The 26,757-nt window shown below is 38.6% G+C and overlaps 1 protein-coding gene across 4 annotated transcripts in view; it reads right to left on the bottom strand.

Moving 5' to 3' along the window:
- ATRX (ATRX chromatin remodeler) overlaps positions 1–26,757 on the bottom strand; it is a 148,174-nt gene extending 121,417 nt beyond the window's left edge. Inside the window, exons 1-6 of one of the 4 annotated variants that reach the window (XM_067548252.1) lie at positions 26,578–26,757; positions 10,753–10,865; positions 5,871–5,923; positions 3,965–4,017; positions 2,896–3,020; positions 1,450–1,569 (exon numbers count right to left, since the gene is read on the bottom strand). In XM_067548252.1, the coding sequence (XP_067404353.1) occupies positions 1,450–1,569; positions 2,896–3,020; positions 3,965–4,017; positions 5,871–5,923; positions 10,753–10,865; positions 26,578–26,597 (484 nt within the window). In that variant the 5' untranslated portion in view covers positions 26,598–26,757. The remainder of the gene's footprint in view (positions 1–1,449; positions 1,570–2,895; positions 3,021–3,964; positions 4,018–5,870; positions 5,924–10,752; positions 10,866–26,577) is intronic. The other 3 variants (XM_067548254.1, XM_067548255.1, XM_067548253.1) reach the window with 3 other exon arrangements.

Raw genomic sequence — 26,757 nt, 5'->3', positions numbered from 1 at the left:
GGTCATGGACTGCAGAACATCATGAAGAGAATCTATGATTCTGCAAGAGACAGGTCCTACATTCTTAAAAATCCACTTAAATACAATACTACACCTGTTAGAAAAGAATTCTAGAACAGATCCTGAATAAGTATAAATCATGAATAGCAATAGGCTCTCTACACATAAATTGTTCTGAATGTAACATCAAATAACAATTAAAAATAAACCATATGGCCCTTCAGTTGACCAATCTAGTTAGAGGAAAGATCATCAACCCAAAAAAAAAAACCTCTCACATGCACACACGAAGTAAACTTCTTCACACTCCATTATTTTTGGTTCCTATTAAATACCCAAACCACATGCGGAAGAAAAAAAAATTAATTATATAAACTATTATAACAAAAAAGGAGTAAGTAAACTGGAGTAAGTTACTGGTTACTATTTTTATTATGTGGATTACAAAACTGCCTGGAGTATAAAGGGTGGGAAAAGAAATGTAAAGTCACTTATTTTTATTTTTAAGAGTAGTTTATGCATGGCCTCATGCTTGTTCTGTTCTATATGACAAGTCCATGAGAGATTAATTTATACAATCCATTAGCATCTATGTACTTTCATATCAATTCTAGTAGAGGGTTGAAGAAAATTGGCTGGCATAGCAACTTTCCACAGATGACCTAAGGTATGTACCTAACAGCCAGGGAAGTATCAAGAAATTAAATTAATCTAGTATTTCAAAACAAAAACCATCTTCCTCACCAACTAACATTCTATAAACCAGAGAACATGTCCCTGCTTACATGTGTACTGATTTCTTGGATTCTCAATACATTCAATGGAGTTCCAACATCATTCCATAGCAGTGGCGTGTATGACATCTTTAATAAGGCATGCACTTCTATACTTGCATGCCTTATATGGTCCACAATGGCCCCCTTCACACATCCTAACCTTGAATGCACTATGTGTGTGTCGTTATGCTGTCCAGAGGATGCCATCTTGTTCTACAATTTGCATTCAAGGATCAGACAGAACTACCCTGCAGGTAAGAGTCAGTCTAGAGGCTGCCAGTTGAACCACATTTTTTTAATTCTGAGGTGTGCAACGCATGCCTTGAAAAGAAGATGGTATGCCTCTATTCCCTAGAAAGGAATATGGCAAAATAGCAGAGTGGAACCAAACTCTTATTTTGCTAATAGAGTGAGGAGGATTTACACAGAATACCTAATGAAGCATGCTATGGCTACCCAATGCAAGAAATTTTACAAAAACTAATCTTAGCTTTCACTGCTGCACTGCAGGGACAGCAATGGAGGCTAATCTCAGTAGGAGAGAATCCTTAATGAACTAAAAGCCAGAAGAGTGGAGGTATTTTTAAGAAATACATACAATTTTTGGGTGTACCAAATGTGGCCATAAACAGCAGTTTAAACCCATTTTAAACATGTTTTAAATTGTATTTACCTCCACGCTTTTTGGGAGCTTCAGGTTTCATTTTAACGATATTTCTGCTTCTAAATTCAGGCCCTTTAAAATCATCTTTGTCTTCATTCAGCACTGGCTCTGGTTGTACAACCACTGTACCTAGAATGATTTCATTTAAAAGTTGGAAACCATTACACATCCAAGTGAAGTGCAAGACTCCTGTTTAAATAAAAGCCAACATTGCATATATTTTTCCCCAACGAACTATGACTGACTGATAAACTCAACACATTCTAATGCACAGGTGTCCATATTATGAATATCAATACCACACTCCGCAAACTGGCACTCATACTGCAATTGTAAGACAGACATCAAAGACTGAATAGACCATGGAGAGAACACTATCCTGTCTCTATCCCCAGATGCAGTCCACAAAGAACAGAATAAAACATATCAGTGAGACAATGTGGGTGAGCTTCCAATACAGCTGTTCTGTGTGTCTCTAGGAGTTTCTTTAGGACAGTTAATTAAGCATCTCTCAAAAGCCTTAGAAGTTTCTTCCCTTCCTTCCTCCCCACCACCCCCTAACAGGACAAAAGCTCATTTTCTTTTTTACAAATTCTTAAATGTACTAATGTTTAAACAAAACAGAACAGTACTAAACAAAGTTTATATGAAAAAAAGGTGTAATTTCATACTTAGAGCAGGGTTTCAATCTTGTGTCTCTAGAACACTTGCAGTAATACAATATTCTGCAAAAGCAATCCTGAAATGACTGCTTCTGGTGCAAGGGGCAGTAGTGGTCGCTGTGCAATTAGAAATCTTACTATAGCTTTTATAGAGCTAAGAAGAGCAAGCTTTTTAGTTGTTGATTTTAACCATGCTAAAAACTAAGAACATGATGTAGAGGGTGTTTTTAAAGTATTGTACCTAAAAATAACCCAAAACTGACAAGTTTTTTTGTTTTGTTTTAAAACACATTTCAAGACCTGATATAATCTCTAGTGCTTTTAAGCAAAGGGTAAAATTTTCAAAACGCCGAAGTCACTTACGAGAACTAAATCCCATTCTCAAATAGGGCTTAGGTACTTATGAAAATTTTACCTAGAACATTTACAAAAGAACAAAACCAAAATACTATTTCCTGTTTCATGCTGTCTTTATTTCCATGAAAATATGGGTTTCAATGCATATTTTGAATTAAGTAATCAGTGCATCCTGGTTGATCCAGACAGAGATTTATGTATGTGGAGTTCAAACTAGACATTTTAAAACAAAGTATTTTAACCTTTTGAATACTATATCCACAGTAGGTCCTCAGTACTGCTTTCTAAGGTTGACTCGTTACAAAAAAAAAAAACCAAAAAATAAAAACAAAGACAAACACAAATATACGTTTGCCTTTGGGGTTGTTACGCATGTTCCTTCATAATTTTGGAACTAATTTACAGCATTCAGACACACAGAAAATGCATGAACTACCTTTAGGTAAGCTTTTCATATCAACATCATTTTCTGAGTTTTCATTTGATACATCTTCATTTACAGTTTCAGTTAAGGTTTGTTCATCTTCTGATCCAACATATTTTGTTACAACTGTAGGTTTCCTATATAAACAGAAAAAAATCCACATTTGTGATAAATATTTTATAGCAATATGGGTGTATATGGTGCTTTACAAACAAACAAAATCTCCTTGGGTCAGGAACCTTGTAATTTTGATCTCTATTGTTTATCTCATTTAAACTGCAACAGATGAGGAAGCAGAGAGAAATAGAGTGGGCGAGAATGACAATAGTAAACACCAGAAGAGGAATTTTGTTCTTAAAGATGCATGGGTGGGTTTTTTTTTAATCCCCTCATAGAAAAGATTATGTTATTTTATTTTACATATTTCAAAAAGATGTGAAGGACAGAACCATAAGGTTTACCAAATGACAGCAAAAAGAGAAGAAGAAATGTGATCAGTGTAAGATTGCTAAAATGCAGTTATTTTTGGCCACACAGCAAATGTGTTTTCTTTAGGCACAAACTAATAAGCAATTACCTTAATGCACTACTACTTGAAAGAGAGCCAAAAAAAAATTAATAAATTGAAGTGGATTAGATTGGCAGTGTTTACCTGAAACACCCAATACTATTACCAGATATTGATTCTATTGGTAAAGAGTAAAGTGGGTACTACTGACTCACTAAGACAAGCAAACTCATTACCCCACTTGAATACAAGGAAATGACTTTTCCAGGGAAAGAAAATCCTGGGTGTGGGATGAGTAGTCCTGAAGGAGGAACCCCATGAGCACTTACACTTGATGAGCCTTGAGATAGTCTTTGTGGTATCTTGTTTCCTTTGTTAATAAAGCCATACTCCAGGAAGGGGGTAAATCTGGACATGACACAGTGGGCCAGGTCCTCAATTGATGTAAATCTGCCTGCTATGCCAATCTACACTGTATGGTAATCTGGCCCCGCATGGATTATCTCTATAGACCAAGTTCGGAAAGCACCTAGTTACAAATAGTATTATTCACATTTTCCTTTTCAAACTAACCTCTTTGAACGTGATGATCCTAAAGATTTGGATCTTTCTGAAGAGCTATTGCCCTAAAAACAAGGAAAAATTTGAAGTCACAAACATGTTAGTATATGACCAGAACATACATCAACAAAAATAAAATTTCTTGAATTCTTAGGTATACAGCAGCAACTCAGAAGTCAATTTTTACCTCAGTTTAAATCAATCATATCCCATTTCTTGTTAATACTACATTTCACTTGTCAAGGCCAGCAAAATAAAAATGACAGTTGTGCTTGTAAATATACAGTCATTAGCTGAGTTCGATTATGAGACTTTTTAGTTTGTAAGTTACTACTTGGCTTAAGATCTCTTAAAATTAATACATACTTTGAACCTCAGCATGCATACACATCAGAAACTATAAAGGCATCTTATTGTGATTTGAGGGATTCAGAGAATCATACACCATATTCCTTAAGTATCGAATTTGCAGGAAATTGAGGCTGTATTAAAAAAAATAGAGGACTCCTGCACAAGCTTTTTTTTCCCTGCAATTCCCCATCCCAAATCCCCATCCCCCATCCTTAACCATTAAGGCTCACACTTTACAATTTTCCAGGCTAAGGACTAGGAGTGGCTCACTCAACAGCGTATCAAATTCATCAATTTTCCTGGGTCACCTGAGGGTGATTCAGTGTGCTCCCAAACCATAAAGATATGTCTTTACTGCTGAGTTAACTCAGGTGAAGGTGGGAACACCTGGGTTGGCCTAGCTAATAGACAAGAGGCCACATTGCAAAGTTATACTCAAGTGTGTCCATTCAACTGCATCCACACTGGTGCTGTACTAACTCAGGAAGCACTAGGTAGGACTTCTGGGGTCATATTCCATAGTTTTTAGTGCTACAGTAAACTCACCCACTCTATGATTCTTTCCTAATGAATAGTGGGAGAATTTGTTTGTCCTTCTCAGCACATGGGAGGGAATTGTGGGGAGGCAATGAAGGGCTATCAGTTCTCAAGTGGTTTCATCTATGTTCAAATTGTCAAGAGGGCAGGTTACCAGCCCAAATGTTAACAGCATTTGTGTTTTAGCTTATACATCAGGACAGACCAGCTAATTTTAGTGTAAAGCACCACCACACTCAGGGGAGAGACTTTGGTATGCAGCCAGAAACCAGATTAGGGGAAATATCAGTGTAAGAGCCCGGGGTTAACTCTGCAGTGAAGCCAAACCTTAACTAAAAGAAGTGTCACCCAAACTGCTTCTAAAAATAATACAGAAATTAATCAAACATAGCAGTGGTAGATCTGCTAATGTTTTATTGAAAATTTTGAAACACATATTATTTAGGACAATTCTGCTTATGCATATGCAATACTCTGCATCTCTCTCAATCCTTTTAAAAAAATAAATATACCTTCATGAAAAGGGATATAACTTACTGATATGCAATTTGCTAGTCCTCAACCCTGATAATTCACATTCACAAAATTGCAGCAGCTCCCCCACTTCTTAGCAAAGATTTAGTAGTGGTTAGAAGCATCATGCTAGTACAGTGTAATAATTTCCACAAAATATATATTTACTCATGCATTATGAAGAACCCTAGGAAAAATACTAATGTCAAAACAAAAAGTGCACTGTGATGTATTATCTTTATCCTTATTTTTAAGTTGTGATAGCAAGCTAGTAAGCAAAGTCATAATGAATGTCATTCATGTGGATTTAAAAGGTTATATTGTGGGTTTTTATGTGGTTTTTCAACCTTTAGGGAAAAAAGTTCCCTAATCAACTTTCACATCAACTTTTCACAGCAGACATGGTAGTGTAATCTGCTACAGATTTAAATTCAAATGTAATCAATATCTTCTATACCAGCCATTTTGCATTACCAGCATTACTGTAAATCAGATGCACCATATACTTTATTCCTACCTCTTCCCTGTTTTCCATTGGAGTTGGACTATTTTCAGGCCCACTACTTTTACCTGTAGAGGGAAAAAAAAGTGTAATTCACTCAATGGTAGAAATCACTAAGAACTCCTTAAATTATACATGATGGTTTGGTATAAACATTTTATCAGCATGATTAAACATTACTAAATGGGTAATTAGTCAGTGGGGATAATGAGTGAGTTTTGTAAATCATCACAATAAAACCTTTGCATAATACAATTACATCATTTATTGCATATATGCCAAATAATTAACAGAAAACTTTATTTAGAATTTTTTAAAATGTTATTGCTACTATTTTTCAACTTTTTTCCACCAGTAAAGAAATCATACTAGAGTAACCAGAGTGCAACTATACATGCTTCACAGGAAAAGCAGTAACAACCAATACATTCCTGAAACCTGTGTACTTAATAATGATTTTAAGGATTGCTGTATCAAGGACCTAGTTACCGCAACTAAAAATAAGTGGTGTGTCTCATTTGATATTGTGGATTCTCCTCCAGTTATACAGCTCGCCTATTTTTAGCCTTGTGGGTTATGGGATATTAAATCTTAATACATGTTATTGGTCCAGGATTTATTACCATCTGTTCTGCACCCCCTGCTAGTGTAATTTTGAATTATATGGACTGCGTTTTAGTCCATGGGGGTGGATTACCACGGTTCCTTCAGTGTGGGGTGATTAAGGTGAATCACTCATATTGTACTTGACAGGTACCACCCACTGGGGCATTTGCATATGCAGGTTCAAACTGGGTTTCCAGAAACTAGGAAAACCAAGAAAGGACTTTTGGCTTTAAAAGGCTGCATTTAAACTGACTCAGTCGTCTTTCTGATCCAGCAAAGAGATAAGCCCGTCTGTCCAAGCAAACCCCAACCCTTGTGGAAAGAATGGAAAGACTTTGGCCTACTAGGGTCCTATAAGATTGATGGGTGACCTATGGTAAGCTTTTAGCATGTCTATAGGAACTTTTTTAATGTTTTCTCTATAATGCTTTTTACTTTAAAAAATAAATGTGCTTGCTTAGAAAGCTTTGTGGTAACTTGTAACAGATAGCAATATGCTGTTCACAGCCTTCGGAGAGAAAGCAAAACACAGGTGCCCGCCTTTGGGCAGACTGGCTTACTAGGGATATCAGAGTGAAGGGAGTTCTACAGCCTTAAAACCCTCATCAAGAGGAAGAGATATTGGCTTCCACCTAAGAAAGGCAGTTCTGGAAACCTTAAGGGGTGCCCTCGAAGGACCAAGGGAGGGGCATACAGGTACATTCATGCCAAAATTGTGACAACTATGAATTGAAATTTGGCTGAGGGGTGACATTTGTGTCAAGGATGTGCCTCTTAGGCAAATTTTAATGGGGAGCTAAGTTAGGTTAAATTGTAAAAATTTCAGTTTGCACATGTTCAGTAAAGCCTGTCTTTCCTGTGCTCTCAATGACACCTCCACCCCCTTTAAAAAAAATCCTGGCAGGACAGTGTGGAGGAGGAAGCCATCCAATTCAAATACACAGGAGACAAAAGCCAGACTAGGCAGAAAGGAAAGTGTATATTGGCACTTGAAGTCTGGTGAGACCAGGATTGAGGAGGTGTAGGGGAACAACAGTGATGGAGTTGGAGGGGAAGAGGCTGGGGCAGGAAGCTGGGAGGAGACAGACTGGCTGGGCAAGAAGGCTAGGAGTTGAGGTGGGGAAGGGGTAGACTGGGGCTGGCTGGACAAGGAGAATGCAATGAGATGTAGGAGTAGGTAGGAGAGAGTGGGCAAGGAGCCCAAAAGGGAGAGAAACCAGGACTGGCTGGGCAGGGAGACTGACTAGATGTGGGAAGGGGATGAGAGAGTGAGGAAATCAGAGATTGGGACTCTGACAGTAAGCCTGGAGAGGGAGATTAGAACTTGCTGGGCAAAAATACTGAACAAGAAGCTTGAGTAGAGTCTGGGACTGGGTAGGTAAGGATACTAGGATGAGGCAAGGAGCCATGGGGGGAGGACTAGAACGTCTTGGACAGGGTGAGGCAGAAGGGAGTCAAGTTTGGAGGAAATGGGAAGAAGGGGCTGTGACCACTAGAGAACACTCCCCTCCAGAACCTGGAATGGCAGATTCCTGAGTCTCACCACTTGAGTCTTCTGTCGGCAAATATCTGTGAAACTCACTGGTTAAATGTGTGTCTGATGTCCCTCAAGTGCTGATCCACATAGAGGATAACAACCTACTACTGCTATCAGTTACTCCACTAGTTTAAGTGGCAGAAGTCTGTATTTAGTGTATCTAAAAGATTCCACGCATGTGGGTGTCATGATGCCACACGACAGCAAACTGAAAAAGCAGAAGTTCTTCTTTAAAAAAATCTGAGGAAGTTAGACACACCAACTATTTTAAAAGACTATTAAGGTTGTATAATCAGGCACACAAAATGTAGGAAGTGCCAGGATTCAGGTTGTCCAAACAACCTTCATTCAGCCTCCATGTGTATATGCATTATGATATAGTGTTAAACCACATGATCACATAATATTTTTCGGATCGCAGTCTCATTTAATGCACCAAATGAACTGTGATTAATGAGCGGCTATTCAATATTTTGTTTTTTCCTCACTGTTCAATTTACTGCACACTGAATCCTGTTATGAAAACAAAATTATTTCCACATGGGCTTTTCTATGGTGCTCATCACTATAGTAGATGAGTGCTTCAAGAAAAAAATTAATTTGACTTCTCAAAACTCCTTTGAGCTGAGGGAGTGATATTATCCCACTTTTACAGATGGGGAACTGAGGCAAAGAGATTATGGTCAGAAGCATCCACTAATTTTTGGGTGCCCAATTTGAAAATCCTAGGACCTGATTTTTCAGAATAATTAGCATTAAAGCATTTTTATGTTCAAAGGACAGCTCCCATTGTCTTCAATTTCAATTCTGAGTGTTCAGCACTTCTGCTAATCAGACCCCAGGATATCAAGCTGGACACTCAGAAAATGAGGAATACACAATTAGTGAGCAACTCAAAGGTTTGGTTTAAGAGACTTGTTTAGCATCACAAAGGAACTCTGTGGCAGAGGCAGGGACAAAATCCAGTTTTCCAGGTCAACAATGAAGACCATGAGACCCTCCTTTCTCTTCCTGCAATCCTCTGCTTCATTCACTACACACCTTTCAACTTCTGCAACAAATGAGAATGCGGTCTTTAAAGACAACAATCTCCTGTATTGCCCAATCCTTCCCCAGAGTAGGGCTGTCCTGTGCACTGAATGAGGTAGAGGTCTTATGGAAAAATAGCATGTAACCACATGATTAAAGAATATCATAATGCATACAGCACAAGGGGGCAGTAGTTTTTCAGAATTATATATAATCTATATATGTGTGATATCATACACACATCCTTGAAATTTGTCAAAAGGACTAAACAATCAGGGTATCCCTGGTGTACTGTAATTCTCTATTTCATGGACAAGAACCAGTCACATTTGTAACTACACAAGACTGGGAAAGAAGTGCTGCAAACAGTATCCTCCCCAGAAGAATTTTATCTGTCTGTCCATATCACAATTTGGTTTTGGCAAAGATGCCCTGAAATAAAGTACGGAGGCAACAAATAGAAACTAAGTCAGTGTTCATACTACAATGCAGTAATAAGGGGACAACACTGTCTGAAATGCTATACGTAAGATGAAATTTTAAGCAGAACTCCAGTTAAATCAAAGGGATATTATCAAGTACAAGAGAAGTCTGTGACTAATAGAAATTCTACATAACCCAATATGAATATAAAGGGGTAGATCTTCAATTGATGTGAATTGTCTTAGCTCCATTGAAATCAATGCTGAGTATCTGACAGAACACTTACTTTTTTCTTATAAATATTTTTATTTCAGACATTCCTAAGCAACATTAGAAATGCAAAACACAGTTGCATCCTGTTACATCAGGAGAACAAAAAAGCTGAAGTGACTATGAAGTGAAAATGACTAGTCTTATTTCACTAACTGATCTGAGAAGTATAAGAGAAAAGGTATAGAGAGCCCGTGGAACTGTCTGAAAATTGTAGAAAATGTGTACCTTAGCTAACACAATCCCACGTTTGCTCACACAGTCACTTCATAACAGTTTTTAAGTTTATTTGTATGAAAAGTGTTTTAGGAAAGTTGGAGTCTGCAAAATCCTGTCTATAACAAATCCAGACTCCTACTATACATTAGATTATACTTTACTCATATGTTTATTTTAAAAGCTTCCATTATTTTGACAGTAGTCAAAATGAAGTTTTTTTTTTTTAAATCCAGTACTTAATCTATTAGAATTTTAAAGATGATTTTTTTCTAGAAGAAACCTGATCATTTACTTTAGAAGAGCCCTTTTGTTTTCAGTGGTTTCTGACTTAATTGTGGAAACAGTCTGTGAATAAACATGAAAGCAACTCCCCCAAACTCTGTTCAATATTGTGAGGGTCAAAAGATCTTAACTTCAACAGAAAAACAAGATATGTCTATTACACAGTGTTAATACAAGGAACCATGAGAAATGTGAACAAAAAGTGCCTGGAGGAACACACAAACATCCCCCCACCCCAAGGACACAGATAGTTTAACTTCCATGAAACAGAAGACTGGGGAAAAAAATAATGGGATGTTGTTTTTATAGTGTTTTAACATACAAAAAAGTTATATTCATAAATGAAAAGCAATTTATACCAAGAATCTACTGTATACTGTATCCAGATATCCCCACTTTAGAAGGAAACAGCAAGAACAATATTGCATATCAGTTACATCAGAATGTATTTTTATTGCACTACATCCCAAGATGGTGAATAAGAGCCACACGTGTGTACATTTAAAAGAGGAAAAATATAATTTTTTTTACCTGTACTTTTGCTCATAGACAGTCTTGGAGGCGAGTTTGCGTCCTCAGATTCTTCGGATGAGTGAGCCAAAAAGTCATGAAGCTTCTGCACCAAGGTATTCAACTTGCTTTTGCTGATAAAACACAGAAGTGTCACCTGAAATTATTCTCACTATCTCATGCTACTTTACTCATTAAAATATAATGCAAGCTTGAAATGAATGCTGCTTGTTCAAAAAAATTATAAGTACAGATTTAGCACTGAAATATATAAGCATTTAGACTACATTGTAAAAAGTAAACAATAAAGTATGTCACATTGTAAAAGCTGTATTTCATGTCATTAAAAAAAATGAAAGATTTACAAAAGCCAAGAAAAGCGCATTGCTATTTAGAGAAATTTAAAAGAAAGAAGATTGCTAAAATGTATAATTTGTACAATTTTTTAGCTTTGTGCTTAAATATGAGCTTCCTTAAATAATAGCTAAAAATGACAAAATATGAGGGAATCATTTTATTACAAAAGTATTAGTCTCTCTGTGGATAGATACATAACCCAAAAAGCAATTGTTAGGAGTTTCTCTACAAAAAGTAAAGAAAAAAATTGTAAAGATGAATGGAATCAGACATTATTTTAACTTACTCACAAAAAGCTTACATCACACAAAGCTTCCTGAGTATCTCATAAAAGAACCAGCAACATGTGTATCTTGTCAAAAGACAATTGTGTAGGATCAGATGATTGCCTGACATCTTTATGTGAATTAGTTTATTTATGCTATTGCCAACAGAATTTTAAATTAGCCAGTTTTACAGAACAGGAGCCATTGGTCATTTCTCTCCCACATACACAAGTTTTCTTATGAATAAGACAAAGTTCAAATTCACCAATTACCTTATTAGCACTGCCTATTTAAAAAGATTTCTAGATTTTTCTCCAATCTCCTAAAGCTTTGCTGATCTCATATGCTTTTTTCCAGCTGTCGGTACAGTAATTGAAAGATCATATATAATCAACTAGCCTAACCCCTATGTAATCTAACCCCTCAACACAGCCATTAAAGTAGAGGTCTTCAAACTGTGGGGTGCATCTCCCTAGGGGGATATGGAGAAACTTTTGGGGGCGCCCCGCTGCCAGCCACAGCCCCCGACCGTGGCCCCATTCCCAGACACAGATAGGGGCGTGGACAGGAATAAGGGAGGATGTGGGGTAAAAAGTTTGGGGACACATCCAACTTGTGTTTTTTTAATATTTTCAGGTCATTCAATTTTCTGATAGTGCACGCTTTAAATAGTAATTTTTTTAATTTCTTAAGAAAAATAAGGGTTTTCTACTCCCCTATTTATAGCTTGGAGGGTCTTTTGGGTAGATACAAGAACACTCAAATGAACTGAGGCCCACAAACCTGCACACAAATCTACCTGCTGCCTTCTGAATTTCTACTTTAGCTAATGTTGCTACTGAAAAAACGCACAGGTGACTCTCCCCAGAACAGTGTATGAGAGATGTCATCATGCTAGTGAAATGGACCATCAATAGTGAAATTGACTATATACAAAGTGCTGTCAAGTAAACAAAACAATGTTACTAATATCTGCTAGTCATATGAGGTGTTTATAAATATTTATCTACTGAAAATATGATTTTCAAGATGACTGCCCCTTTAACAGAAAATAAATGTTCACATGAAAAGCCATTCTATTAATGTTACCATACACAACTCAGAAGCCAATAGCATAAGCCAGTTTCTTCTCACTCCAGCAACTTGCTGTCCTCAGCAGTTTCCTCTACTAAATCCTATAAGGGCTTGTCTTCAGTAAGCGATTCCGTTGATGCAAGGTACGCACGTTATGTTACAGAAGTAACATAACTGAAGTCAACACACATTGCATAAAGTAGCCGCACTGTCTTCACTACGTTATGTTGACAGGAGACGCACTCTCATTGACATAGTTTACACATATCGTTCCAGTGGAGTACCAAAGTCAATGGAAAAGCACTCAGCAATCGATAGAGCTTGTCATCACCAGACCCACTCAATCGATGCTACTGCATCGATGGCTGTGGTGCTGATGGAACAGCCTCATGAAGACAAGCCGTAAGTCTCTCTAGGGAGTGAGAAAGCAGTCAATAAAGATAGCATGCTACTGTCACGCTGGCTGGATTGCGGGAGGGAGTGCGGGGGCGGGGCATTTATTGAATTGCTTGACATCAGTATGTCAGAATCATAATTCATATGAGATATGCCACATCAGGTACTGTTAGAAAGGCTATAATGTGCTAAGTAAGATGATGATGTTTATGTTCATGTGTTATATGTGTAATGGAAGTTATGGATATGTTTGAGATATCTGTATTTCAAATTGTGCTGTCTGGGACACACCCCAGACAAGATGGCTGCAGAACAGTAACCTGCTTAATGGCCCATTAAGAAATTTACAGGTACAAGGGGCCCAGTGTGATATACCTGATGAGTCACCAGGACTTACTCATGTGACTCTGGACTCCATTTTGGTTCCTGCAAAATTCTACACGCAGCATGGCACAGACCAAAGGTCATAAAAGGCAGCTGCCCGGGATCCATTTTGTCTTTAGTCTGTCTTTCAGTCATCACCTACCTCTGGATCAACTCAACCACTGAAGCTGTGAAACAAAGAACTGAGACCCATCCAGGTACTGGATGTATACCAGAGGGACTATACAAGCTGCAAACTCCACAATTCTTCTAGAAACCTGATGTATATGGACTTTCAAATCATTTGTATGTATCTGATTGCTTTAATCATTTAACATTTCTCTTATAGTTTGTTTCTTTCTTTTTATAATAAACCTTTAGTTTCAGTTACTAAAGGACTGGCTGGCAGCGTGGTATTTTGGGTAAGATCTAAACTTAAATTGATCTGGTACTATGGCTGACCCTTTGGGGTCAGGAGAAATCTTTTTGGTAAAGTGCATAAAGTTTAAATCACCGGTCTCTTTACTGGACCTAGTGGCTGATTAGGAGCCGGAGATTGAAATGCAGTAAAGGGGGCTGTGAATATCTTTATTTTGGCTTCTTGCTAACTAGCGTGGGGAATCAAAAGCACTGTTTGTGGCTGGTTGGGAAGTCTGACTTCAGTTTCACCCACCAAGTGTTGGGAGAATCTGCTCTCCTTTCACAGCCTGCCCTGACCTTGGCATTTTCAGGTGGCTATCCTAGGCACGGACAGGTCACACCTACCACTTACAGAAAACAGAAGTAGTACCTGCAGTTCCAAGGCCACAAGCTGACTATTCCACTTTTAAGACACCTCTTGAGAAGCTGTTCCTCAACCTGTCAGAAAGCCTTGCTCTCGGATCCTAGAACACATCTCTCCAATCCTGTCAACCTTGAAACTCAGGGCTTGTGGATAAACAGGCATGGTTGAAAGGTATAACCACACTTTAAGGAGCATAATGTAACCATACATTACCTGTTTAAAACTAAAAAGCATCAGCTCTACCTATATACTTTATTCTTATGAGTTATAAATCAAAATATATTTAAAGTTTTATTTTCTTAAGAGTTGTGCAGAAAAGGTTTGGCAACCATCTCAGCATACAACTGCATAAAGAAATCTGTAGCCACTATCCAGTTGGTCTGACAAAGTAATGTAAACTTAAAGATCCAACACAACTACATTTTTATGTAAAAATTCACTTGGAGTCCTGATAATTTAGTATTAAAGCAAGTCAAGCATACATAAAAGTTCTTAAAGATAAAAGAAAACACAATGAAAGTGGCATGTGAATTGTATTTTGATTAAAATCTTAAGGAAGCTTTATTATAACTTACATAAATGCTCTCAACAAAGAAGAGAGACAAGGTAGGTGAAGTAATATCTTTTGTTGGGCCAACTTGTGTGTGGAGTTTCTCTTTCAGATGGCAAAATTTGGTATCTTCCATTGTTGTATGCAATGTTGTTGCAGCCTGGGACAGACGTGGTTACAACAACACTGCACTCATCAAAGAAGGTACAGAAATTCAGAAGCACAAAAAATGGTGCGGTTTGGATTTTTGTAATTAAAACAGCATAATTCACTCCTACCATCCCTCATTAGTGAAGCATACCAGCTGATGTTGGATTAATTCTGGCTACTTTCAGTGGGAAGATTTCAAGCTGAAATAAAATTTTACTTTTACAGACTGATACAAGAAGTTCCCCAAATTCCTTTTCCACTTGATTATTCTTTATGTACCATTAAAATAATCCTGCATTTACGGAATACCTTTTTAGAGATAAATTAACCTGTCACAGTTAAATGCAATTTGTTATGAAGGAACTTTATATTACAGACAATGCTTTAATTCAATCATGTATCAGGTATCTGTATACAGTGAATGACAATTCTCAATTCAAATATGAAAAATACCTTTATAAACTATCAGAATGTATCAGGATTAAAAATCAAATTTTAGGCCCAGTTTATTGACAATTAATTTATTGAAAACTATATTTGGAAGCATGATACAGAATCATTCCAACACTGAATGGGCCTTAATAAGCAGGGAAAGGGGGAAACCTCACAGAAATCAGAAATAGAATAGAACCATTACATGCTACAGTCTATTCCTTTGCCGCGTAACATTGTTCCCTACAGTATATTTGCTAGTAACTTCAGACTTGTATTAAATAGCCCAAAAAAAGAGTTGTCTCACCACCACCACCAGGAGGCTGTTTCACAATTTCTTCCAAATATTCAGGCTGATTAACACAAAATTGAGGGCCAGGAGTTCTAGGTTCTACTCATTCTTGGTTCTGCAGTGAACTTGATTACCTAGAGCAAGCTAGTTACAATTATGCTTCAATTTCCTCATCTATAAAATGGAGATATTAGTACTCCTTGGCCATCACAGTGGAGTTAAATCTTAATTCTATAAAGGTAGTCGAGAATAGAATAAAACTTTTTTTTTTAAATGTCAATTAACATGTTTTAAAACCTTAACATAGAAAGGGAAAGTTAAAATACATTAGGATTTTAAAACATATTAGTTAAAGTGCCTTACAGACATTTAGGATATATCTAGACTAAAATAAATAATTTTTTTAAAAGTCCTAATCTAGATGTACTCTAAAAGCTTTGAGAACCTTAGATCGGAAGTGCTTTAAAAAACCACAAACTATTATTAATTTGTGATCTTCCAAAATGTATTATTTATAATTAATTTCCTCACATATCTTCAAAATACAGGTATTATTAACTAATTAATTAGTCTCAGCAACTGGAACAGTATTGTAACTGTAAATTTCTATTTACCCTTCCTTTTTACTAATACTTCCACATACCCTTACTTTTTACTACTTCCACATTCCTCTTTGGAACCCCACTCTTTTTAGCTTAACCAAGCATATAACATATTGAATTTTGAAGGGTTCCTGACAGACAATGGTGTAGAAACCATAGTTAAGTTAAAAATCTTACAAGAACATCATTTTGAAAGCAATGTTTCTGTTCTCCATTAGTTTACTTTATCAGAGCACTAGCTCACATCTGCAGATTCTTTAGTCAGTTGTAGCTTTTTTATTATTAAATATTTACTTAAAGTACACAAGATTTTCACTATTTTTTCTAGGCTACTGTAAAATGTTCATCATGATCACTTTCCATTCTGAAAGGTAAAATGGCATCTTGCAGCCTAACAAGTATTCCATGGCTACAATTTAAGTAGCCCTTTACTGATTCTAAAATCTATGCCAATTTTTTTTTTAATTGCAGCTAGATGTTGGGTAAGTTGTTTTAAACAAGGGAACTAATTCACTTTATTCTGCCATCTTCTATAACGGCCATTTCACATAACAGAAATAAGGTGGATGACATTAATATCTTTGACCTGAAGAAGAGCTCTTTGTAGCTCAAAGTTTTGTCTCTTTCATCAACAGAAGTTGGTCCAATAAAAGATACTACCTCACCCACCTTGTCTCTTTCATATCCTGGGACCAACATAGATACAACAACACTGCAATTTCACACAATTAAAATTCTGAGGAGCTGGACTGGTAACCAGAGGGACTTTTTTCACCTCAAAAATGATTGATGCACATGAAGCCTATGTCAATAATGACCAACGTCTGTCCAGTATAACTACTTACAACATTTAAGTATGTTCATTTCCAAAAATGTCAATATAATGATAAAGTCAATTACAAAGTGATGAATTTTGCATCTGTGAATTAGTATTTCATCTACAGTTGAAATTCTGATAAGATGGAATGACTAAGAGAAATATAACTATTTCTTTAAGGGTCTGAAAATTAACTAATTTCAAAGTTAGCACCTTTGGTTAAGGCTATTACACAGGGGATAGTGGAGATGCAAATGAGGGCTGAAAAATCTATAATGGCAGGAATACACCTTCCAATAAATATATGAAAAAGAAAGGCAAAGTAAATAAAATAAAACCCCTCAAATCAGTTTAGACAAGACCAGTGGACATTAGAATGAATGACTTTAAAAAATACAATTGTTATTTTATAAAGGACAGTGATGACCTCCACAGATAAAACATTTATGTAAATAACCGATGTGTGCCTGGTATGATAAGCTGGCCATAGCAAGGAATCTGAAAGTTATAGCCAAAATGAAAGGAAGGGAAGAAAGGAAAAGTGAGAGAGACCTGGGGTTATGTCTCCAAATTATTCCCTGATCTAAAGGATAGCAGGCAGGTACTTCTAAAAAACTGAAAGTATTCTTAATTCACTGTAAGTAAAACTATAGTGAGGCTACCTAGTTAAGGTTTGCAGTTTCAAACTGGACTTTATGCATACAGTTTTTGCTTTTAAAATGTTATTCTCTCTCTAATCTTTATAAATCTTGGTTTTTTGAGACCATTACTTTTAGACAGTTGTTCCAGAACCTTCACATAGATAATCCTGAAGAGAAGCTACACCCAGAAGGAAAGGTGTCTGGAACCTTACCCCAATTCAGAGGTCCCCATCAAAAGGGCAGACACTACAGAGTACTCCCCCAAATGTGTGTCAAGACTGTGGTCTGACAGATGTACACGTCAAAAATGGCTCAAGAATGTGGAAGAGAAGTTGAAAGGGGTGAAGTTTATAATATATACAATTAAGTATTTTACTAATTTACAGATATCCAGTCAGAGCAGAAATGAACAAATCTGCATTGTACTAAGTACTTAACACATCATACAGTATACACACAGTAGTCCAAAATACACTGTAAAATAATCAAACCATCCTGTAACATAAAACGTACGTTTTATAAAGATATAGTAGTAAAAACATGTAAGTTATCTTCTTTGTGGCTGTTAATAAGCTTTGAAAATTTAAATTAACAGTTTTCAACTAGGGCAGCAGTTATGTGGCAGCTCAAACTACTGGCTAAAACTTATGAATATTTTTGTAAATGATTTCAAATTTAGATGCTAATTGCAATTTCAAGTCAGTCTTTGCTTACAACTGTGACTCAATTTCCAGGTCAATTTAAATTAAGATTAGTATGGTAGCAACTTGAAAATTCAAACCATGGATGTCCTCAATAGCAGACTATCAGAGTGCTGATTAAAAAAAAAAAAAAGAGAGAGAGACAATGCAGGCATCATGTCCCATACTACTGCATTATATCCTGAAGTAGTACACTTAGATTTCATTAACTCGTTACTTGATTAATTTCTTATTTTGGTAAGAATTGACTTTATAATCACAGGGGTTTAATCAAAGGATACCTAGGAAACTTTAAGACACTTGGGGACATGAATGAAATGCCCTTAGAGTTTATCGAGTCAGGAAAGCAAACTCCACGAAAGACTCTCTAGAGACACTATCTGCTCATAAAAGGGAAATGGAGAACAGGTGAACAAAAGAAAGATTAGACAATTTAATTTTATTGATATGGAATCCAAACTGACAGCAGCATGGGTTTTCCTGAAGGTTGCACTGTTCCACTAAAAGGTTAAATATTTCTCTTTTCAAATAACCAAGTTAGAAGTTGATACTAAGAAGACTACTTAGGATAAGCTTGAGAATAAAAAGACGGGTACTGGAGAACAAGTGTAGGAACATTAAGCATACACAGAGCTTTGACAGGAAAAAATACTATCTGGCAATGTTTCTCAACCTGAGTGTTGCGATCCTCAGGGAAGGGTCACTGGAGGGGTTTGGGTGGATCACAAGCAGGGCAGGTGTTAGGAGGCAGGAAATAAGGCACCTGTCTGGGGTCCAACACCACAGGGGACCTTGTAAAGCTAATTTACATGTCAGCCCCACACTGGGCTGAAGCCCCAAGCCGCAGGGGGCTTAAGCCCAAAGACCTGAGCTTAAAGTAAGGGGTCACAATTTTTTCAGGGGGGGGGGGTCACATTTTTTTTAAGTCCTGAAGTGAGGGGGAATGGCCTCCCACCAGGATTTGTGAACAAACCATCACCTGCCCCCCTGGTAGGTGGAGCCAAGACAACCATGCTCACCCCACCAGAAGCACAGGAGTGGGACAGGAAGTATAAGAGGCGGTTCTACAGCTCAGTTGGGCTGTACGCTGGAGTCACCGAGGGAGACAGATGCTTCCTGCCCACTGCTAGAGCAGAAGCCTGAAGAGAACCCCTATGGCGCTGAGGACTCACCAGGATCACCAGAGCTGCCAGCCGACCAGGACGGAAGAGCTGCTGGGACTGCCGCTGGCAACATTCCCTGGGGAGATGTAGGATGACCCTGAGATGCAGGTATACCATGAAGGGAGTGTAGGAAGTAGCCCAGTGATACCAGACACTAGTCTGATTGTGTGGCCAGAGAGTTGGTCAGTGTGTTTTGGTGGGATCCCCACTAACCCAGTGGTAGAACCTTCTGCCACTGTTAGGACCCTGGGCTGGGATCCGGTGAAGTAGGGTGGTCCTGGGTCCTCCTGCTGCCAACCCCATTCGGCAGTTGCAGCCTCTCCTACCTTAGCCAAAAGGCCTGTGTTTGTCTGACATCTGCCTGAGCCAGGACATCTGGTGAAAGAGTGCTTATATAACTGTGCCCTGCCGGAAGGGCCTGAACCTCTAAACTGTTTGCTGGTGTTCCATCCTGCCCAAAGGCCTGAACTCCAGAGAAGATTAATTCCCCAATACAGATTGCTTTTTACAGGTACGTGGCATGAGGGGCCGTGGCCTCCCTCCAAGATTGATAGGGAAGGGTGGTCATGCACTCCAACAAGTCCAAAGGGGGTCACCAGCACAAAAAGGTTGAGAAACACTGCTATATGGTAATGCTAGATTCCCCCAACAAAAGCATAATCGAAGCTAAAGTTTGGCATCAAAAACCAAAGAGGAACAGACAGGCAATAGTGATTTTTATGCAAAAAAGTTTTAGATGTACAGAAAGAAGGCTTACATCCAATGACAGACAAATACTTCACTGTTTTAATACAGGAATTGCTTTTATTATTTTGTTTTTTCCTCTGAACCGTTTTCAACAAACTTTCAATGATACTGCATCACTACCTTATTTTGAATGAAGCCCTCTCTATGTTGCCAAATATCTTTGTCATGGATTAGCAACACCCAAATACGTCTGGCAAAGGTTCCCAGATTAGTATTTCCTCACATTCAAGTCTAAAGGTTGGCCTGTATTTCATTTCTGCCTGCAACATGGACACACCAGTTCTTAAGATATCCTTTGTCTTGGTTTGCTCTATTTTTGCTCCAGAGTTTACTACCCAACTTTTCATTCCTGCTCAATTTTCTTGGTAGCTCTATGTTTTTTTTCCATGTGCAACTACTGATAGTAAACAAGCAATAAAAACTGTATAAACAGAAGCATCTTTGGTCCACATAATATTTTTTTTCCATAATCTTACCCAGGCTCAAGTCTTCACTTCATTCTGAGTTTGGATAATACACATTGACCACCATAATTCCCCCCCCATCTATTTTGGTCTTTAATACACATTTGCACTGAACCTAGCAACATACATACTGCTTCCTCTGAAGAGTTTCAATTTTCAAACAATATTTCAAAAATTAGTGTTCTGGGAAAAAACAAAAATTAATGATAAAACAAAGGCAAATCAGGTACAATTTTGAAGACTTCTTCCTATTCAAATTTTCTGAAGATGTTCCCCAGACAAGACTGCAAGCTTATCCTATCAACATCTTTGTCAAGATAGTTATTTGTAATTCGTTTAGATGTATTTCTGAACTACTACTCCATATTGTTCTCCTGTCCTCCTTCGGTGCTCCAGCATTGCCCATTTCTACAAAGGTGGCAACCAATTCATCGTTGACAAAATATATGGCCCCTTTCTCTCAGCTGTACATTCCTGAGTTTTAGTTATCACTTCACTAATACATACATGACTAAGGTTTGTTTTCTGAGTAGAAGAATAAACATTTAAGGACTTGTAATTTTTCTCAATACTCAGAAACAGATTAATCCTGTTAAAAGGAAGCAAAGAAGCTAAATGGACTTAAACAAATTCTGGATGTAGAAAGTTATGTTCTTATAGTTAGTGTACCTTTATCCATCTGAACCCGCTTTGGTGATGTTGTGCAATTCTTTCACACATACTCTCAGCTACAACCATTCTTCCTGACTTCTACTTTCTCTGCATCTCTTAAGTAGAGAAGCACCTCTTTCAATAGACTGTCAATTGTGATTTTTTTTTTAAAAATCATCACTGCTGAAAAGAAGCTTGATTTATGGAAATAAGGGATGAAGGGGAGATTAGAACTTCCATGGCTTCTGCAACTAAAGATGGCTGGCGATTCCTTCAGAAGATAGACCAGTCTATAGAATTTCTGTCTAGAGAAAAGTCAGTTGTGGATTTTGGCCCAAGAGAGGTCTGTTAATTTGTTTTGCAATGGCTCAGTCAGCATCACCACCACCAAGGATAATTAAAGACAATAGTGATAAACTTCTTTCCACAACTATGGGACAGTAGGAAAAAAAAAAAAAAAGTCTCATAAAATGAGTCTTTCGTTCCCTATAAAGGTGAGTTATGAGTACTTGATAGTCTGAAAGCCTCCTAAGTTCCCTCAAAGAAGATAAATATGAGTCCAGGTTTTCTTTGCACTTGGGAAGACCAAATTTTCTAAAGGATGTTTGCATGGACAGAAGCATTCATATTCTGCCCTGAAATAAGTGCTCAGTGGGTTCAGGTGCTCAAAGATGTCACCAAGGTAAACTAAACATGCCACCCATATGAATTATTTAGAGTGTCAGCAAGGGGAGATTGCTGATCATTATGGGAAATCTCCATTTCTGCTTATATTTAAAACAAACAAGTTAATGTTTCACCTGTTGCTACATCTTTTTCCCCATCTGTAAGAGAGGAGGAAAAGTCTCACAACTGTTCAGTCTGAAAGAATCGTTGGTAGTTAGAGCAATGCAAAAGTTCTGAATTCATCTATGTTCTGGCACAGATTTTCAGTCATCTTCTTATCAAGAGTTTAGCAGTTTATGAAACAGTGAGTGAGGCAGGGATGCTTTTGATGTGATCTTCCAGATCAGTGGACTAGTACACTACTCTTACCTGTCACCACCTTCACACTATGCATACACAGCTTCTACTAAATGTGGAAGTCTGAATACTTCTTGAAATGTCTTGAATAGCATTCTACTGTTGTACGTTACAGAAGACCAAGTCTCCAACTGAATCATCAGAAATTTACACGTACTAGTTGTGTAGCACCAGGGATATCAGACAACCCTTCAGGTCAGAGAACATCCCAAAGACACATCTTCAGACTTCTTTTGACTCACCAAGTTGAACTGCCAGCTAGAGGCTTTTCCAAAGTTATGACAGCAGTTTCTCTCATATATCCTCTCCCATGTCACAAACATGGTATGAAACAGTGTTATTTGAAAAATAACCTTTCAATCTGGTAGGTGTTTCTGACCCTAAAAAATTCTGAAACAATAATATACCACTTACACTACTGTGTAATTTGCAGACACACCAAGTATGTGGCCTGAAGGGCACTGGTGTTGACATTGCTAGTCTGAGTAAATCAAGTGTTAGTCTGAGTAGTCAAGTCTTGTTGATTTTTCAAGGCTTCAGGCTTTCTCTGAAAAAAAATCCATAGGTTTATCTTTCAGTGACAGCTGTCTCCTCTCTAAATGTTGCAAGAACTTTGAAGGCTCCATATACTCTGCAGCTGGAACATCAGAGCACACTACAAACCGTGGTTTCAAATAAATGTTAAACACCACATCGTATTTGCTATTATATATTTCTGTATTTTCTTTTTGAGCCATCCTTGGAACAACTTGCCACTGTCCTATTCATGAACCAGTTCATCTTTCCAAATCACCAGTCAGCCGGAACTGAGGTGAGGCTCAGCAGTACCCTCAGGCTTTAATGATTACTAGAGTTACATCCAATGTTCCAACTAAGTGACATGATTTGTCATGGACTATATGCATTTGTACCTGCACTTTGCCGCATACAAAATACACTTTTAATAAAGATACTGTTTTTTCTAAGAAATCCAGGCACAGAGATACAGGTTTCATACTGTTTTTTCAGGAAAGACTAACACACACTTATTCTACACTAGTCTACAGTGAAAACTGGTATTCTACACAATCTGAATGTTATGTAGGCTACATAAATACATCAGTTGGGCTGGATCCGGCCTATGGGCCATATGTTTGACACCTGTTCTAAACTCTAAAGCAAGAAAATAAGCAGTTAAGTCATTCAGTTCCCAGCTCTGATCCACTTAACTCCCCTTCTCAACTTGAACTACCTGCTTTCCATAATCCACAGCTCAGATATATTTCATCTTGAACAACCTGCAGCCTTTGTTCTATGAGTGAGTAGAGCTGTGTGTAAGGCATGAGGTTGTAGGGCCCAATGGGAAGTAAGCAGTGAACATGATAAAAAAGTTGGGCTTGAGCTGACCTGAACCAAGTGGAGAAGAGAGCAGAAGTTTGGGGGTAGCTCTTTGTACTAATACCTTGGCACAGAAATACCAGGTGACTCTCCCTTTAATCATCCCTGCTTAACTCCATTCTCTCCCACAAGCCCCATTCTCTCTGCCTGACTCCTGCATCTGTGGTCACCTCCTGATATCATCCCACAGCCCACCTGAGTGCCTACTACTGCACAGCAAGCTTTTCTGGTTCATCAGGGAGGTATGTACAGAGAACAGCTAGCAAGTCTGGGATAGAACGGATTAGAAACCCAGAGAAAAATGAAATTTTGTTAAAAATAGACATTTTTGTATCATTATTTTGGGAGCCAGGTTTCCAGTGTTTAGAATGAAAGTAGCTGAGCAGTTCTGCTGCTAATCTTGGAGGAACTAAGGTTATGACAAATAAGGAGAATAACTAACTTGATGTTTAATGTTAAACATTCAGAAGTGGCCTATGTCCAAGATATCATCAGAACGTCTGCGAAGTTTGAGTGGACTGTGAGGAACTCAAAGAAATATGAAGACAGAAAACTTTGAAAGGGAGTTTGAAAAATGTTTCTTCTGCAGTTAAGAGGGGACTTCATACAACACCTATGTAGAAAATTCACTTGCCTTCTGACGAATAAAGTGGCGTTTTTCAATGCAGCCGTAATGATGCTACAGATGAATAATGCATAGTTCATAGTCCTTAAGAGAACAATAGAACTGACAAGTTTGCTTTAGCTTTTAAGTTAATACATTCAATATTTGCCTTGTACAGTGCCATATTTTGATAGCTATGCCCAAAATCCTTGGTGGGAACCCTGTTCACATTTTATTTTCTTAATGTAACCTGCATCCATTTATTCTGAATGAGTGATGTTGTAGAATGACTATGCATGTTGTGTAATGCAGCAATAATCTAATTTGAAAGAAGCCCAGTAGTGGATATTTTGTACTCAAAGTATCTTTAGTATGGTTTGACTATCATAAATATTTCTAAGTACATTCCAAAGTTATCAGTCTTTTACCCTGTTGCCCCATACTACCAGCATAGAACAATTCCATGACTAATTTTTTCCTCCAAAAACATAACTTCAAGTTTGTTATCCTCTCCCATACCAAATCACCCTCTGAAACCAGTGTGTTGCTATTATTCATGTAAATACTATAAGAAGTAATTTGTTCCAATCACTACACTCCTTCTGTTTTATAGTCTCATATTGACTTTTCACACCAGTGTTTCCCAAACTTCAGGTCATGATCTCCAAAGGGTCATGGAGGATGTCTGGGGTGAAGACAGGGGTCTGAGGAGATCGCTCCTTCTGTAAAATAATAAATCAATGAATTTAAAATGATAAAAACGTACATACACCTGTGATGGTGTATCTATTTAAGGCCACCCTATTTTATGTTAGGGAGGGCTTGTTTGTTGTATTTTCTGCTCATGAATTTGGTCAACCTGCTTTATGTTAATTCTGTTAATATATTTGTTAAGATGCCTAGAGGCCTTCAAGCACATCTAAATAAGAAATCAGAAGGCTTTCAGGGCAGGGAACACATGAGGGAAGAAAATTGCCACCCCTTTGAATACTGGCAGAACCCCTACTGTGAGTTTATGGCAGATTACAAACAACTACTCAAACAAGGGAAAGCAAAGGGGAAAAAATCAGCCCCTCTTCTGTTTTGACTGAAAAACAAAATAAAAAAATAGAAATGTAATCCAACCCAAACTTCACTAACAGGATGCTGTACTGTTAATGTGCAACCCACTGTAAAGACATCAAAGAGTTTAGGGCTACAGAGAAAAAAAGTCCATGTAAAGAACTATGATTGCTTAAGAATCTTTACCTAAGTATCATAATACAAGTTTATGTGATGCTACTTTTCCTGCAAATTTTGTTTTGATTTTTTGGACAAGGCTAGTTAACATTCATGAAGGTTAACTCACAATCATTTGTTTATTATTCATATAGCATTTTAAGCATTCAGAGTGCTGTGCAGTTGATGGACTGTGTTCCTTGGTCATATTGCCCTGAAACGTCTGTATGTTATAAAGGCACACAAGATCATGTGTATTAACGCTAAAACATAACACCTGTTTGTCAGCCCTGAAGCTGACTTGTGGCAGGGCATGGCACAATTTGCTGCATAATTTACTGCATTCCGTAAAGTAAGGAATTTTACACAGCAGACAAGAGTAGATCCTAGAAAGCAAGATCTGCAAGAAGCCTCCCCTGCTGGGAGGGAGGAGAGAACATTTCCAGTCAACAAGCTAGAGAAAACTCTGCCTTATCACAGAAGATGCTTAGGGTGAACACCTTGTGTGAATCTCAGCTCTCCTGGGGCAGGAGACACTGGGATAAACACCCGGGAGGGGGAGGCAGAACCATTATGGAACCAAGACACTGGCTGACGCAAAACTCTATCCAGGAGTGGGGACCCCGGAGGGGGGGCCGGAGAAGCCACCGCCCCTCAACCTGCTCAGCCAAGCCAGGCCCCGCTCCGGCTCTCCCCAGGCACCAGGAAGGATGGGGACGAGCATTACTGACTGCCTCAACCCTTCAGAGCGCAGTCTGCGGAGCGGGGGCCGGCCCCCCCTCCGCCTTGCGGTGGGTCTGGCAGAGCGACCAGGGCCAGGCCGTGCACCTACCCCGGCCGAGCCGGGGCTCGGAGCGCAGCACTGTCCGAAGCAGACGGCGAGAGAAGTATAAGTGCCCGCGGGCCCGTCCCCCTCAGCCAAGCCGGGTTAAGTCCCGGGCGCAGCCAGACCACATTTCACCGCCTTCCTGCCGGTCCCGCCCTCGGCTTCTCGCCCGCAATCCCATCCTCAGCCCCGCGGCCTCCTCTGCTGATCCCCTCCATCCTCCTGCGGTACCGGCCCCGCAGAGGGGAGCGGCGCTGCCGCCTCTACCCCACGGGTGGGATGAAAGTAACTACAGGGTCCCTAGCCGCCTCTCCGCAAGCCCTGGCGGGAGCGTGCTTAGACCCATACCTCATGGGCTCCGCGGTCATGTCGCCGCTGCTCGGTACTCCCAACCAGGCCGGAACCGAGCTCAGGCGCCGAAGGCACACAAAGCCCTTAGTGCCGCCATCGCCAGCGCCGCCGCCATCTTGTCAAAGGGAAGATGAGGGAGACAACGACTAGCGGCCTACCGCCTTCTTCCCTCCTCGA

Source organism: Emydura macquarii, unplaced genomic scaffold, assembly GCF_026122565.2.
Source record: "Emydura macquarii macquarii isolate MOO-44397 ecotype Brisbane River unplaced genomic scaffold, CSIRO-AGI_Emac_v2 contig_1253, whole genome shotgun sequence".
Classification (NCBI taxonomy): domain Eukaryota; kingdom Metazoa; phylum Chordata; order Testudines; family Chelidae; genus Emydura; species Emydura macquarii.
Note: the sequence above shows the minus strand (reverse complement) of the source record. Positions and strands in the feature narration are given on the sequence as shown.